The 16,513-nt window shown below is 50.0% G+C and overlaps 1 protein-coding gene across 5 annotated transcripts in view; it reads right to left on the bottom strand.

Annotated features, from left to right (window-relative positions):
* FAH (fumarylacetoacetate hydrolase) overlaps positions 1 to 13,514 on the bottom strand; it is a 31,690-nt gene extending 18,176 nt beyond the window's left edge. For 2 of the 5 annotated variants that reach the window (XM_007194233.3, XM_007194232.3), the window contains exons 1-7: positions 13,355 to 13,514; positions 8,589 to 8,699; positions 7,304 to 7,425; positions 6,762 to 6,811; positions 6,311 to 6,401; positions 4,402 to 4,499; positions 4,259 to 4,311 (exon numbers count right to left, since the gene is read on the bottom strand). In XM_007194233.3, the coding sequence (XP_007194295.2) occupies positions 4,259 to 4,311; positions 4,402 to 4,499; positions 6,311 to 6,401; positions 6,762 to 6,811; positions 7,304 to 7,425; positions 8,589 to 8,699; positions 13,355 to 13,435 (606 nt within the window). In that variant the 5' untranslated portion in view covers positions 13,436 to 13,514. The remainder of the gene's footprint in view (positions 1 to 4,258; positions 4,312 to 4,401; positions 4,500 to 6,310; positions 6,402 to 6,761; positions 6,812 to 7,303; positions 7,426 to 8,588; positions 8,700 to 13,354) is intronic. The other 3 variants (XM_007194229.3, XM_007194231.3, XM_007194230.3) reach the window with 2 other exon arrangements.
* Positions 13,515 to 16,513: the final 2,999 nt, after the last annotated feature.

The following is a 16,513-nucleotide window of genomic DNA, read 5'->3' as shown; positions in this document are numbered from 1 at the left end:
TCAGCCCACTCCACACCTCTGCCCTTTCCCCTTCACCCGATACCGTGCTCTGCATTTTAAGATTTGACAGCTACACCAGGCTTGTGAAAAATGAAAATATCAGGGTTTGTATTCCTATCACAAAAAATCAGAAGGCCTCTGTGATGCAGCAAAGAGAGCCTGCCGGGGCGTATCCCACACCCCAACCCATCACCCACCGTCTCAGAGGAAAGCATCATCAGCACAATGTCCAGGAAACAAGAGAATATGCAGACATCATTGGGGGGAAAACATTGAGAAGATAACTGTCAAAAGCACACAAAATCAGCTATGACATTTGCAGGACCTAGGCTGCAGTTATAGTCATTCTGTGACAGCGTTTAAACATTGCAAATTTTTGTCAAGATTCTAAAAAAAAAAAAAAAAAAGATGCCATCTTATAGAGAACCTTACCACCATCATCAAGATTATCTGTGCTCCCTACCCGTCACTGTTTCTCCACACTCTGACTTTCTATTTTTCCCCTGCCTGAGACCATCTGGGACCTGGGACCCTTTGCTGCAGTGCTTGCACCTAGACAAACCTCTCCTTGAGGAACAAAATGCAAAGAAACTATATGGGACTAAAAATAACTGCGTGCATGAGCAGTTGGGGCAAATTATGGACAAAAAGATACAAAAGACCAAAAAACCCAAGTGCTATTTCTGAAGAGCTGGGAGCAAAAACGGTGTTGGGAACAAAAGCAGAGTACTGCGCATGCCCCCTGCACACAACACCACCTAAGGGGTGGGCAAAACACCTAAGCCACCCCTCCGGCCCAACCCCTGGACACACCTCTACCCTCACCCCAGATAAGGAACAAGTTTGCCCCGCCCCTCCCCGCCCCCCCGCCCACCACCCCCCCAGCTCAGGGAACAAGCAAGGGAAACTGTTGTCAGTTCTCACTGCCCCCTGCTGCAGCAGCAGGGGCCCCAGTAAAGCCTTGCCTGAATTTGTCTGCCTCTAGTCAATTTCTATTAATTAAGGAGGCCAAGAACCCTGGTCGATATCATGCCCACCCCTTCCACCACCCCCCTGCCCCCTCCCCGAAACAGGAACCAACACAGGTGAAGCATCTGTCTGCAGAGTCCTCCGTTCCCCCAGAGAGAAGACCCTGGCCCCCAAACAGGGGGCCCTGCTCTGGGGGATCTGGGTTGGGAAACCTCCTCTTAGGATTCACGGGGCAGCCTCACAAAGGCATCAGGGGGCAGAGGGCTGGCCAGTAACGCCCTGCTGGGACTAGAGGACTAGTGCCCACTTGCTCCCCTCCTCTGGACAGAATCCAAAGAAATCACAAGGCAGGGCTGGAACTACAGGGAGGTCCAGCCTGCCTCCAATCAACCTAGATTCCCACGCCCCCAGCCCTACCAGCGGACTCCTCAGCCCATTCCGTCCACCTGCATGAGGAGACACTCTGAGCATCACCTGAAGCCCTGAGTGCTGACTATGAGAAGCCCCCTCCATGGCCTGCCCGCACCTCCCTGCCCCGGGCCTGGCTCCGCTACCCAGCATCCAATGACCCGGCAGGGACTGAAGACACTGCCGGTGTCCCTGGATCCTCCCAGCCAGTTCAGCTCCTCCTTCCCATCTCTTTCCTGGTCCCTTGACCTTGGGGGCTTCCTGGAATTCAGTGTCCCTCTCAGAATGCACAGCCCTGCAGCATGAGGGGTCCTTGGGGTGAGGGAACCAACTGGATTGATGTCAACATCTGGCTGTGAGATGGCAATCTTGCTGTGCAGGATGTTACACTGGGGGAGAGTGTGTGAAGGATTCTGGAGCTCTTGGTACTGTTTCTTACACCTGCACGTGAGTCTACAATGATCTCAAAATAAGTTTAATTAAAAAAAATGCACAGCCCTGAAATAACCACAGTTCTGAGGTTGTGCAGGTCCAGCTACAAGTGCAATGGGGCTGATGTAGTTGATTCTTGTTATTGGTAATAATTATATTCTATAAAGTCATTAGAAACACTGAGTTAGCAAATACAGGTATATCGCTTCTAGGGGAAATACGGGGTTAAGTTCCTGCCAGCCTCTGGTCACAACATTCACATCAACAAATCAGCATATAACCTTGCTTTGTGTGTGCTTCTGTTTAAGGACACCTGGTTTCATATACAGGCCTACCTTGGTCATATTTCAGGTTTGGTGCCAGACTACCACAATTAAGTGAAGATCTCAATAAAGCGAGTCACACGAATTTTTTTTGCATTCCCAGTGTTTATAAAATGAGTTATGTTTATGAAATAATGCCATTTGCAGCAACATGGATGGACCTAGAGATTGTCATACTGAGTGAAGCCAGAGAGAGAGAGAAATATCGTATGAAATCGCTTATATGTGCAATCTAAAAAGAAATGATACAAATAAACTTATTTACAAAACAGAAACAGACTCACAGACTTAGAGAACGAACTTACGGTTACCAGGGGGGAAAGTTGGGGGTTGGGTGGGGGGAGGGATAGTCAGGGAGTTTGGGATTGACATGTACACACTGCTATACGTAAAATGGATAACCAACAAGGACCTACTGTATAGCACAGGGAACTCTGCTTGATATTATGTAACAACCTAAATGAGAAAAGAATTTGAAAAAGAATAGATACATGTATATGTATAACTGAATCACTTTGCTGTACACGTGAAACTATCACAACATTGTTAATCAACTATACTCCAATATAAAATAAAAAGTTAAAAAAAAGAACTTTAGAGAAAAAATTTTAAAATCAACTGAAACTCCAGTAAAAAAAAAAAGTTATGTTTACACTATACTGTAGTCTATTAAGTGTGCACTAGCATTAGGTCTAAACCATCAATGTACATATCTTAATTAAAAAATAATTTATGGCTAAAAAATGCTAACCATCATCTGAGCCTTCAGCAAGTTGTAGTAATGACATCAATGATCACCGATAACAGATCACCATAATGAATACAATAATGATGAAAAAGTTTGAAATATTGGGACATCCCTGGCAGTCCAGTGGTTAAGACTCCGTGTTTCCACTGCAGGGGAGCATGGGTTTGATCCCTGGTTGGGGAACTGAGATCCCACATGCCGTGTGGCATGGCCAAAAAAAAAAAAGAAAAGTTTGAAATATTACGAGACGGGACTTCCCTGGTGACGCAGTGGTTAGGAATCCGTCTGCCAATGCAGGGGACACGGGTTCGAGCCCTGGTCCGGGAAGATCCCACATGCCGCGGAGCAACTAAGCCAGTGCGCCACAACTACTGAGCCTGTGCTCCAGAGCCCGAGAGCCACAACTAGTGAGCCCATATGCCACTACTACTGAGCCCATGTGCCACAACTACTGAAGCCATGCGCCTAGAGCCCATGCTCTGCAACGAGAGAAGCCACCGCAATGCGAAGCCCGCGCACCACAATGAAGAGTAGCCCCCGCTCACCACAACTCAAGAAAGCCCGCGTGCAGCAACGAAGACCCAACGCAGCCAAAAATAAATAAATAAAATAAGTTTATTTAAAAAAAAAAAGAAAAGAAATATTACGAGAATTACCAAAATGTGACACAGAGACACAAAGTGAGCAAACGCTGTTGGAAAAATGGCACCGGCAGACTTTGCTTGATGCAGGGTTGCCACGAACCTTCAATTTGTAAAAACGCAATATCTGTGAAGTGCAATGTAGCAAAGTGCAGTAAGACAAGGTCTGCCTGTATGTGGTTGAGTTCATGAACATGAACTCAAGGCACAGGCACTATCAGGCCCCAGGGCAGCTTATCCAGCACACACGTTTTCTACAGGGTGCACATCACAACCTTCTTGTGCTTGGGAACACTAGCTAGCACCTCAAAGAAAAGCACAAAAATGGAAAATAACGTGGCACTGAATAGAGTAAAAAGGACACTTGTTTGCAGTATGAAAGCTGAGACACAAAGGCAGAGCAGGGCCTTGTTCAACCTCAGATGGGGACATGCACATCGGGAGACTCAAATTTTCTGCCACCCTGTGCATGCCCTCAGGTGACCCCCAAAAGCTCCCGCTAGTACTGACTTGGAGGTTACGAACGAACTGTTACTGAGTAGGTGAATTTACAATACGGAATCAGTGAATAATGAGGATGGACAGTACTTCCGATGGCCAAGTGGGGACCCAGGACTGCCATTAACGTGGCTGAGATCGGGGAACGGCCCGTTGTCCAGGGCGGCCATCCCAGGGAACTCTCCTGCCCTACTGTATATACAGACCCCACGCCAATAAAACACCAAGACAAGGTTTACCATTTCCAACTCGAAGTCCAAGAGTTTGCAGGCACCATACACAGGAGGCTTAGCTGGAATCATACCAGAAAGAGAGGCTAGTGAGTGCCAGGCATGGAACTCAGGGTGTGGGGACACAGAGAGGAGCACGGCAGGGTACTTACAGTCATCGGGTCTCATCTGTCCCATGGGCCTGCGGATTGGGGTGCCAGACACCACGATGGAGGAAGCACGGCCGTGGTAGCCCACTGGTAAGTGCAGCCTGATGAAGAAAGGAGAGAGAAAGCATCAACACTGTTACACGTGCCAAGTAAATTTCAAAATGTTTTCAAATTAAAAATGAAAAGGAGAAGGAATAGTCAGGGAGTTTGGGATCAACATGTATACAGTGCCATATTTAAAATGGATAACCAGGGACTTCCCTAGTGATGCGGTGGTTAAGACTCCGCACTCCCAATGCAGGGGGCCCAGGTTTGATTCCTGGTCAGGGACCTAGATCCCACATGCATGCTGCAACTAAGAGTTCCATGCCACAACTAAGGAGTCCACGTGCTGCAACCAAGGAGCCCACGTGCCACAACTAAGGAGCCCACCTGCAGCAACGAAGACCCAACACAGCCAAAAATAAATAAATAAATAAAATAAATCTATTTATATATATATATATATATATATATATATATATATATATATATATATCTCATGCACATGACTTTTGATCCTAAATCTTTCTTTCAACAGCTACAAAACATTTCATATTGTGAACAGACCATGATTTTTCAACTAGTCCTCCACCAATAACCATTCAGATTGCTTCCAGCTTTGGGTCCTTAGACAGACTGCTGGTAAACATCTTTGCCCTTGAATATAAACATTATTTCTGTAGGATAGATGCATGAAAGTAAGACTGTGGGTCCAATGGTATGCACATTTTAAATTTCTAGTATTTTACTTTATGTATTTTATGTATTTTCTGTTTCGGTTAATCACAACAAGCATATATTACCTTTATAATAAATGATATATGCATAAAGTAAAAAAGGCACAGCCACCGACCACTTTGCATCAAACGTTGAGAGAGAAAGCCTGTTTGCTCCTACCCTGCAGAAGGAAATGGGCTGAGACTCCCCCACTTGGCCTGGACCATGCACAGGGCCAGAGTCTTGACTCACTGGCCTCCTGCAGTCCTAGATGCACCCTGGCCTTGTTCTGCAACCCTGGCCTGGTTGCTTAACTTCTCTGGGTCGTAACCCACTCTCTTCCCCCTTCTTCCTCTTGGTTCTGACAGACGCAGCCCCTTCTGGCACAGCTTATCTGAAACACCCACTAAAAGAGGGGAAAGTCTCTGTCCACCCCAGTGACTGTGTGTGGCCCAGGGCACCCGGCCTGGGGCGTGCGCCTGCCACTGTGCTCTGAATAACCGTCTCATCCAGAGGACAACACACAGCAAAGGACAAGGATCTCGGCTCTGCGTTCTAGGCTCCGGCGATGGCCATGACCTGGGAGTTAGGAGACAGCCTTTGGCCCTGTTTGTCCTCAGGCAAGTTGCCCCTTCTCTGTTTCCCTTCCTGTGAAATGGGGTTGTCAGCCATAGCCTTGGCGGTCCCACAGAACCCCTATGAGGATTAAATAAATAAATGCAGCCCCCGTTTCGAGCTGACCACACTTTGAGAAAACGCAGCACTGGGCACACTTGAGGATTCTCATCCATCGGAAGAGTCTACGTATGGAGAATGCTGGCATGGAAGACTTGCCAATAGAACCATAATTCACAGCTTACAAACAAAAGGATCTGGAAGGATGTGAGTGAGTCAGGATCTAATTCCAACCCGTGTTCTCCAGATCAAAGAGCTTAAGGGAAGTCCCCACGATCCCACAGCAGGTCCAGGGCTGAGGGGAGAGGAGGACCAGAGTCTGAGGCCACCGTTTCCAGAAGCGGTGACATCATGGTCATTGTTAGCTTTCCTCCCGGGTTTCCTTAACCTGAGAGGACTTGGCAGCTCCTGGGACAACACACTGCCGGGCACGTAAAGACAGACTTGGAACTTAGCCACACACTGGTCCAGAACATACCAATTGGGCATCAGTGCGTTCTCTGTGCCCCTGAACATGACTCCGACGTTGGTGGCGTGGTGCCGAGAGGAATAGAAGTCCGTGTAGTCGCCTGCGGGGGAAAGGCCGGGAGATGCTGTCAGTGACCTGGATGCCGCAGGTCAGAGAAGGGCCAGTTCCGAGTGGGGTCGGAGCTGGAGAACAAGGAGAGGTGGGCGGAAGGGGCCGGGAGAGCACGCCCAACATGCGACACAAAGTCGCCTCACTAAAAATTCGTTTTGAGAACTCCCAATTGAGAAACGAAAAAGAAACAAGGAGCCAAGACTTCCTGAAACAGACAATGGAATTTGCAAAAGAGTGGCGGACACCCCTCCCACCCGCGGGCTCCGCTCGCCAGGCCTTTGCTCAAGCTGTGCCTGCCCCCTAGCAGCCAGCTGCTCCGTGTGCATCCTGGTAAAGAGACTGGACTCACCTATGGTGGCCGGAAGATGCATCGTGGCGGAAGCCTGGGGGGTGAATGCACTGAAACACAGAACAAGGGGCTTCAAGGTCAAGCTTCGGTCATTGACAGGCTCAGCCTAGATCATGGCCCAAATCCTGCTCACAGTCTCCAGCGAGCACTTCCAGACCGGCCTGGGGCCACCCCAGGATGGGCATCCACCCACTAAAGACAAGTTGCCTCTCCCCCGCTTCTATGTTCCACTCTAGGCAACGGGCTAAATTACCCCTTGTTTGGAAACCAGACAAGGACACAAATGATGCTGATGAGGAATGGCTGAGTGAACAAGGGAGTGGGCCGGTGGGCCAGGCATGGCCTGGACACCCCAGTCCAGGCAGAGAGGTAATCCCAGTCGGCCCAGAGCCCTCCCACCAAAATGCAGCCCAGGCAGGTCGGGGCTGGATGAGGCCAAGGCAGCCAACCCGTGACTCAGAATGTCCCCGACGACCACACCGTCCTCTTCCGACAAGCCAGGTCCCCTCCTTCCCACCCGCCATGGTCCACGGGCTCCTCACCGCTTCCAAAGCTCCGTGTCATCTCGGAGCCTGGCTTGGCTGGTGGACAGCAGGTTCTGCAACAATCCTCTTGCCTCCTTCCAGGCAGCCTGACCCAGGCCCATGAAGCTGTTGAGAGTTGGCTAAGACCAAGATGCGGAGGAAGAAAGAAGATCACACATGGGAAAGCCCCTTGTGCTACCCCTCCTACTGACAGGAGAGAGCCTGGCCAGCTTTCTGGGTCCCCTGTCACTTATCCCAGTTCATTCAAACTCTCAGGACTTTGGTTCTTAGTTCTGTCATCTGTTCATCGAGCTGGGGAGATGTGTCATCTTTCCTGATGGGGCTTCATCCCCTCATGGACTTGCAGGCAAGTGGCAAAGCCTGGGAGCTCCTATCTGGGACAGCTGCCTGGTTAAGTGTGGCCCCGCCTGCAGTGAAGATGGCTGCATTCCTCCGGAGGGGCCTCCGGTCTGCAGGGGTACTGCAGTCTACACCAATCCCCTTCACATAAGTTAAGAAGAGGTTTCTGAGCCAGTGAAGTGGAGCAGAAAAAGCACTTGTGGATTCTCCAGGCCAGAGTTCCAACCCCAGCTCCAATCCTTGTACCCATGTGACCTGGGAGAATTGTGTCCTGTTTCAGATTAGACCCTCATCCATCTAGTGAGGATTCCATTCCTACGCCAGAGGGTCGTCGTGAGAATTGAACAAGAGATGTGTGTAAAACTCCTGGCACATAGGAGGTACTCAATATATATCATCTTCCTTCCATGGAACGGGAGGGAGGACGCACACCAAAGCACTGGACCGTTTACAGGGAAGTAAATTCACGTCCATCATTCATGTACATATCCTTCAGGCTGACTCCTAAAGTGGTGGCAACACAGAGGGCTCTTGGGGCAAGCTGTCCATTCTTCCCAGGCTGGAATCAAACCTGGAGGGCAGGGCTCATGGCTCCCTCCCTCAGAGGGCCCAGCAAGCACTGGCCTGGAACAAGCAGAGACTCAACCAGCTTAAAATGAGGAAATGAACCAGTTATTGGAGAGCATCATCTCAGAGACAACTGGGGAGGGCCTAGGACTGCGGAGGGAGACACTCTTCTCACCCAGGAACCCACCCTGTGCTGTCCCAAGGCTACCTCCTGCCAGCCTGTCTGTCTCACAACCACCCCAACCTTATCCGAGTAAAATCTCTGAGCCCTCAAGGCACTACCTCTATCAGAAACGGAAGGCAAAGGGCATTTTCTTAGTGGCATTTGCAACAAAGGCCACTGAGATCCAGGACAAGCCATGTCACAATGTCCTACCTGATCAAAGACATCCTGGTGTTGGGAGAGGACAGGCCCAGTGAAGAGGTGCTTAATGACACTGAGGTCTAGGATCTGGTCACCAATCGCCACGCCGATCCTTGGTCTTGGCTGGGAGGAAGGTGGCATGGTCAGCACTGGGCAAAGCCTCAGCCGGCCTTGGCTCACTTACCCAGCAAGTCTGTCTATTTACGAGCCCATGGCTCTTGTCTTTAGATGGCCCTCTATGGAGAGGGACTGAGGAACTGGATCCTTAGCACCGTACCCCAGCTCCCTTTGCCTCTCAAAGGGCTGAAATTGACCCTGTGGTCTCTGTCCGGGAAGAACCTTGTGCCATGTCTGCCTCTAGGACAAGGGAAAAGAATCTGTGTTTCCTGAATGGAAAATACAACAAACACCCCTTGTAGTGGGTGAGTTGAAAGAGGCCTAGTCCAAGCCCCTTATCCAGGCAAAGGCCCCAGCAAAGCTCCTCAGGTGTTGCTTAAATGCCTCTGGTGATGAAGAGCACACCACCTCACCAGGCAACTGGATTATTTCTCAGGTTTAACTTAGGCCTTCCCTTGGGGGCAATTCCTCTGCACAGCAGAGCATGTCCCAGGCACAGTGCTGAGGGCCAGGGGCTTGGACTAATGAGCTCTGTTATGGCTCAAACAGAGCAGAGCTCGGGTCACCAGGGAGCATGAAGCCAGACTGCTCAGAGCACGCAGGAAAAGTTCCTTTCTGCACCATCAAATCCCAGCTTCAGCCCTGAGTGTGACAATGTCGCAAATATTTGGCAAAGCCTGACCTTTGTCCACATGGCCCTGAAGTTTGCTCATCAACAAGGAACTTGAGAGCATGTCTGCAGACTCGACCTCCTAAAGCTCTGTCCTGAGCTGAGCTCCCAGCTCTCCCGAACCACCAGCTTTGCCATTTCAGTCCCAGGGAGTTTCGAGGTGGGGCTACTAGCTGGCCTTATCTCCAGTGGCTGCTCATTTCCAGGGGCGGAGAGAAGACGGCTATCCCTCCGCGCACAGGGGTAGACCGGAGCCGCACCCTCACCTGGCCCTGAGGCCCCGGGCAGACCCTGCCCATGAGGAAGCTGCCTGGAGAGGCTGGGCCTCATCTCCCTGGGCAATGAGCTGGGCCACCTGGACCCCAGCGGCTGCCCACTCAGGGGATGTGCAGGCAGACCCCTGGGCCACTTCTCTGACCCTGGCCCCCACACCAAGCTGAAGGAAGGAGCCGAGGCCACAGAGCAACATCAGAGACCTAATCAAAAGTGTGGCTGCCTGTCTCCTCGGCTGCAAGCAACGGCGAGAAGCTGCCCTTGTGTTCCAAACCCTGGCAACTGTGAAACCACATGTTGAATCTTCTAGACCTAGGCGTGAGGACCTGAGAGAGTGAGTCCCTCTACTTTAACTGCTGGGAGTTATTTTCTTCAGTGTTAGACTCCCGATCCCTGAGGTCCTGCCTACTCTGTCATTCACCATCTTATCATTTTGGACAAGTCCCTGGTCCTCTGAGGGCCTCAGGTTCCCATGTATAACCTGAGGGAGACAAATTAGTAAGAGATATCCTATGTCTAACTTTAAAAGAATGCGTGTGCGTTGCCTCCGCTTTATAACATTTGGTCATATCCGATAGAATGTTGTCCAAAGGAAAGCTTTACCCACCTCCCAGCTTGACAGAGGGAAAAGCATGGGGTTTGGGAGCTCACAGCTGTGGGGTGCAACCCCAAATCTGCCTCTTACTGGCTGTGAGACCTGGAGCAGGATTCTTAGCCTCTCTGAGCCTCAGTTTCATCTGTAAAATGGGGACAGTAGCACAACAGCAAGTTTGTAGTGAGAATTCAGTTAATTAACATCTGTAAATCTCTTATCACGAGACCAGTCACAGGGCAGACATTCACTCAGACGAAAAAATTTATGGAGCATCTAATTCATCCCAGCAGTATACTAAGGCTGCAGAAGCACTGACGATAGAGGAGAGACATGGTTCCCACCCTCCAGAAGCAAAAGGAAGCACACGGTGAGGTGACAGACGATAACTGTGGCTGGAGTTCAGTGGGGAGCTCGTTCAGTGAGGGTGCTTAGGGGACAGCTCTCTCTGAGGAGGTGACATTTAAGCTGGGCCCAGAAGAGTGACAAGAAATCAGGCATACAGAGAGTAGGAAAAAAGAGTATTCCAGATAGAAAGAACAATACGTGCGAAGGTCCTGAAGCAGGAAACTGCTCTTAGAAAGTTCCAGAAACTGGGACTTCCATGGTGGTCCAGCAGTTAAGACTCTGCGCCCCAATGCAGGGGGCCTGGGTTCGATCTCTGGTTGAGGAACTAGATTCCACATGCTGCAACTAAGAGTTTGCTACAACTAAAAGATCCCCAGTGCTGCAACTAAGACCCGGCGCAGCCAAAGTAAATACATAAATATTAAAAAAAAAAAAAAAAAGGGCTTCCCTGGTGGCGCAGTGGTTGAGAGTCTGCCTGCTAATGCAGGGGACACGGGTTCGAGCCCTGGTCTGGGAAGATCCCACATGCCGCGGAGCAACTAGGCCCGTGAGCCACAACTACTGAGCCTGCGCGTCTGGAGCCTGTGCTCCGCAACAAGAGAGGCCGCGATAGTGAGAGGCCCGCGCGCTGCGATGAAGAGTGGCCCCCACTTGCCACAACTAGAGAAAGCCCTCGCACAGAAACGAAGACCCAACACAGCCAAAAATTAATTAGTTAATTAATTAATTTGGGAAAAAAAAACAACTTAACTCACAACTCTCACGTTGTGCATTTAAAAAAAAAAAAAAAAAAAGAATGTTTCAGAAACTGAAAGGCAGCCGGTGTGGCTGGAGAGAGCAGAGGGTCTGGAGGCAGAGGCAGGGCCGGAACCATGGGGACTTGAGCACCTTGGCCGTCAGCTCCAGATGACTGCAGCGTCTGTTTCTCAGAAGCCACGGTCCCTGTCTTCACAGAGAGAGCCAGGGTCTGCTCTACTAGTCCATGAGCAACCCAAGGTGGAGGGAGGGTGTCCCGTATGCCTTTGATCCCCAACTCCCAGTCCAGAATCTGGCCCAGAGTTGGGGTTCATAAGCATTCACTGAATAAAAGAATGACTAAAATGAAAGCCGGATTCATTCACTATTGTTCCACCCAAATTATGCACGGCTGGCCACTGGCATGGAGGAGAGGGAGGCTGTGCCTTGGCGACTAGGTCAGCCTGGACAGGCAGCCACCACCTTTGGAATGTCCAGTGCCTGCAGCCATAGCTTCAGACACAGCCTTTTCCGCCTGAAGGCCCTCAGCCTTCTGCAATGCCCAGGGGGCCCACTCCCAACCCCCAGCACTCTTTTCAGAGGGCAGTGAACCTCCCTCGTGGCTGTCCTTGCACATTCTAATGTGGAACAGCTGGGGCATGGAGTCTGCAAGCCACTAGCCATACCCTAAGGGGCATTCATTCCAGAGCCTTCTGGGAGAGCAAGTCAGAGCACCCCCCACCCCGCAAAGGCTTCTGCCTAATGGATTTGTGGAGTAAAGGTTGAGGACACACAGCTGAGGACAAAATGTCAGAGGAGAGCAGGGGAGGGCTCGCCAGCAGAGTGCACTTGGCTAACACAGGTTAAGGTTTAACATGCCTCTTATTTGTATTTGCGGCCCTCCAGGGGACTGAGTGTTACCTTTTTGCATCCTTGCAACAACTGGCCAGGCCTGGCAGTTGTGAAACCACATGTTGAATCTTCTAGACCTAGGCATTTTTTGCCATGGGGGCAGGGAACCCAGTTTCCAGGAAGGGGCTAACTGCCAGGAGCTCCATTTAGCAAACGGTTCCTCAACACTTGGGCGCAAGCAGATTCTGGGGTTCTATGAATCAGGAGTTTACCTTTAAAGTTGGGAGCAGAAAGCTAAGCCCAAAATACCATGAATAAATCCAAGGGAATCTGCTTTCCCCACCCAGGGACCTTCTTATATATTTGTTGATAAACCCCCAGTTTTCAAAGATTTCTTTCTGCCGATCAGACTACACTTACTAAGTGAAATTTCATTTCTCTGCCCAAAAGGGCTTCTTCTGATCAGCAAGGGAATGCCAGGGAGCCCAGGGAGCTGAAAGAAGGCCAGCTGGAGGTAAAGAAACGTAACCTCTTAGATCCCAGGGCTCTACTGCCAGCAAAGGCGCTCATCCCTCCGAGCTACTGAAAATACCGGGTCAGATAATATTTCCCGAGTTCTAGGGTTAGAAGCTAACCTGGGAGAAAACAACCGGTCACAACGTGGTGCCTTGGGGGAAGACAACAAAGCCAAAAGACTTCGGAGTAGGGAGTATGATTGTGCTTCAACTCCTCTGTAATAATAATAGGACTTGCTCTGCCTACCTAAAAGGGAGACTCATATGTACCGTTTCATTTTGCGTTTAATTCTCACACAAACCTGCAGAAACTGAGGCTGAGAATTTCAATAGCTTGCACGTCTAGAAAGTTACCAGGAGGGATATGAACCCACAAGTACGCTCCATGATCAGCCCCTCCAAAGAAAAAAGGCCCTTGCTTCCACCCCACCTCCCATCGCACTCCCCAGGGAGGAGAATGCGAGGCACCGTTCGTTAGGCCCCAAATGACACCGGGGGTCTTCGCGAGAGGCGTCTAGCAGGGAAACGACGGGCCCGACGTCCTGCTCCATCGGGTGCTGGCGGAGGTGGCAGGGCTGGGCTGAAGCCAGGGGCGGAGCAGGAAGGTGGCGTGGGGGTCCCGGGAGGAGGGGAAGCCCTCCCTCCCCGCGCCCGGAAGCCGAGCGCTGCAGCTCACGTTGCCTTTGGTGGAGAAGACGCCGTAGGGCAGGTTGTGGATGGGGAATTCGGAATCCTCGGCCACTGGGACGAAAGACATGCTGGTGGGCAAGGAGCAGGGCGACGGGCTGCGGGTTGCGCGCGGCCAGCAGGACGGGATTCGCAGAGGTGGTCACGCAGGTCACGCCCCCTGCGGGCTCCGCCCCTTCAGGCCCGTCCCTCCAGAGCTGACGCTGTGACACAGTAGGACCCGGCCCGCCCCCTCCGAGGGCTCCGCCCCTCCTGGAGCCCCCGCCCACCAAGAGACCACCCTCGAGCCCCGCTCACCAAGAGACCGCCCCTCCACGAGGCCTGTTCCTCCGCAAACTCCACCCCTGCACAATCCCTCCTCTCCCTGTCACTCCAGCTTCGCAAGCTCCACCCCCGCACAGTCCTTCCGGGCTCTCCCACTACAGTTTTGACCCTTCCAAGCAGCCCCGCCTCCTCTTTGAAGGTCCTCGTCCCGGAGTCCACCTCCCGGGAGACTTCGGTCCAGCTGCCAGGCCCAGGGGCCCTGGTCCTACCAAGAGCAATCCCCAGCTTGGCGTTTAAGGCTCTGTCCCTGGTGACTTCAGCCTCGTTTTCCCCCGGCTGCGTGGCCCGCTCTTCTGCTCAACAGAAGTCTTGTTGGGTTTCCGGGACACAGCAGACCCTTTGACGCCAGACGCTGCCTCCTGGGCTGGTACAATGCTTCCAGTCTCGTCCTTTCCGCCTTCATAAACCATGCTAATCTGTCAGCTATGGCATTTCCAGTTTTTCGGGGAAAGGAAGAGTCGTGCCTGTTTGGAAGGCTTACATTAATGAGATTAATATTCTAGAAAATATAACTCACCTGTTTATTTCATATTCTAGTGTTAAAATGACACTGACAAGATGTTTGACCTTGGACAAGTTACTTAACCCCTTTCTGCCTCAGCTTTCTTCTCTGTATGAGGTTGATGATCATGGTTCCTACTTCACAGAGTTGATAGGAAAATTGAATTAATTGTGGAGCATTTGTGCCTGGCATACAGAAACTCTATTTGTTTGTGTGTAAAGATTGAAAGGGGAGACTGAGAAAAAAAATACAGAGAGAAAAGAAAGAGAGGGAAAGGGAGTGAGGGAGAAAAAAATGAAGGAAGGGCGGGAGAGAAGAAGAACAAATTTACACCTTAATCCTCTTTGCAATGCTGGTGACACAGCAAAAAGGATGAAGATTTGAGATCCACCTCTGACAGCACAAAAGTGTTTTAGCTTAGGCAAGTTAAACTCTCCAATCATCCGTTTCCTCATCTGTAAAACAGACATAATAACAATACCTACTCCAGGGTTTCTGTGATGGTCAAATAATGCCTGGAACAGAGTTAGTTATCAATTAACTACTTTTTTACCCCCAGGGACATCCAACCAGAAAGTTAGCCATTTCTTTGTGTCTGGGTTTTGCTTTTCTTTTTGAAGAAGACAATCAGAAAAAGAGAGAACACAGCTATAAAGGTAAAGTGGTCAGCACTGACTGAAAATACATTTATAATAGAAATGCAATTTCTTAGAAACCTAACAAAATTATTTCTTTAAGTGGGTTAAAATTATTAAAGTATAGGCTGCACAATACTCATCAATACACAAACCAGTATTTGCAACACTGACTTTTGATTAATTTGCTTGGGAATTCTTACGACATTAGAGTCCAAAGTTAAAGAATTAATGGATACACAAGCAGAGCTGTCTGAAAATAAATCTGAAAACCAACTTAAGCCAAAATTCTAGAAATTATTTTTAAAGAACATTTTAAAGGTGGCAGAATCATCCTAAGGTTTGTAAATATAACAAACTGTTTCCCTTCAAAAACATTTCATAATGAATAATAATGATAGATGGAAAGACCTAAAAGTAAATAAGAAGTTGCACCTCCTTTGCCTGCAATGTCTTGCCCATATCTCCTCTCATCCACTATCCTGCTCCCTAAATGAGGTTCAGTCATCTTCATTCTTCAAACACATTTGTCAACAGCCAGTCCCAAGTCTCCCAGCTGTTCCTCCCTGTCTTCCTTTCTCTGTCCTCACCTCTAAAACAATGCTGCCTTTTCAACAAGATCAGCAGCAAAGTGTGTACCAAAGAGCTTGTAGTTAGAACCAAGTATTAAAACTGTAGGTGACTGGGACTTCCCTTGTGGTGCAGTGGTTAAGAATCCATCTGCCCATGCAGGGGACACGGGTTCGAGCCCTCGTCCGGGAAGATCCCACACGCCACAGAGCAACTAAGCCCGTGTGCCACAACTACTGAGCCTGCACGCTCTAAGGCCCGTGTGCCACAACTACTGAGCCCGTGTGCTGCAACTACTAAAGCCCAAGCGCCTAGAGCCAATGCTCCGCAATGAGAAGCCACCACAACGGTAAGCCAGTGCACCACAACGAAGACCCAATGCAGCCAAAAAATTAATAAAAGTTTTTTAAAAATTAAAAAAAAAATACACACACACAACTCTGCAGAGTTACGGAGGCTGCCCTGCAGTTTGGCTTGGAGGGAGGAGAGGCTGGGTTGGTGGCATCATGTGAGATTAAGAGGGCCTGAAACCAGAAGGCCTGAGATGAGGGGGCATTACAAGTAGGACTGGCTGCTGAACCCCCTCCCTAGGCCCGGAGATGGTTGGAGCTGACCAGTGGTCACTCTGCAAGGGGCTACCTCTTGCTCAACCTGTTCTCGGCTCTCATCTCCTGCCCTGAGTGTCTGTGCCAAGGGTAGACCTGAGTTTTGGTTAAGTCTGCCCTGCGGGGGGAGGAGGGGATGAAGGGCAGTCTCTGGCAGTGGTACATGTTCTGACTCATTCTGGCAGGTTCCAGAAAGGGGAAAAGAAACAGGACAGGTCCCAACTCTTGTTCTGTGGCCTTATTATAATAAGAAGCCTTCTGAAACGGAGCAGGGCCCTATGGTCTATGCCCCCCATGTCCTCCGCCTGCCTTTTGTCTGTGGAAAAACTTTAGCCAAAGGATAAGTTTAATCAGAGAAGTGAGAAAATGCAGAAGCAAAGAAAAGTAGTCAAACAGGACTAAACAATAATAGTTTAGTCAGTAGGCAAAGTCAAGAACCTTTAGTTTCTCCTCAAGGGCTACAGAGAATATTCTGAGCCATATCCTGTGAGCTGTCTTGTAGGTACCGAAAC

The sequence above is a fragment of the Balaenoptera acutorostrata genome, chromosome 3, assembly GCF_949987535.1.
Source record: "Balaenoptera acutorostrata chromosome 3, mBalAcu1.1, whole genome shotgun sequence".
In the NCBI taxonomy this organism is placed as follows: Eukaryota; Metazoa; Chordata; class Mammalia; order Artiodactyla; family Balaenopteridae; genus Balaenoptera; species Balaenoptera acutorostrata.
The sequence above is the reverse complement of the archived record's forward strand: the minus strand, read 5'-3'. Positions and strand labels throughout refer to the sequence as shown.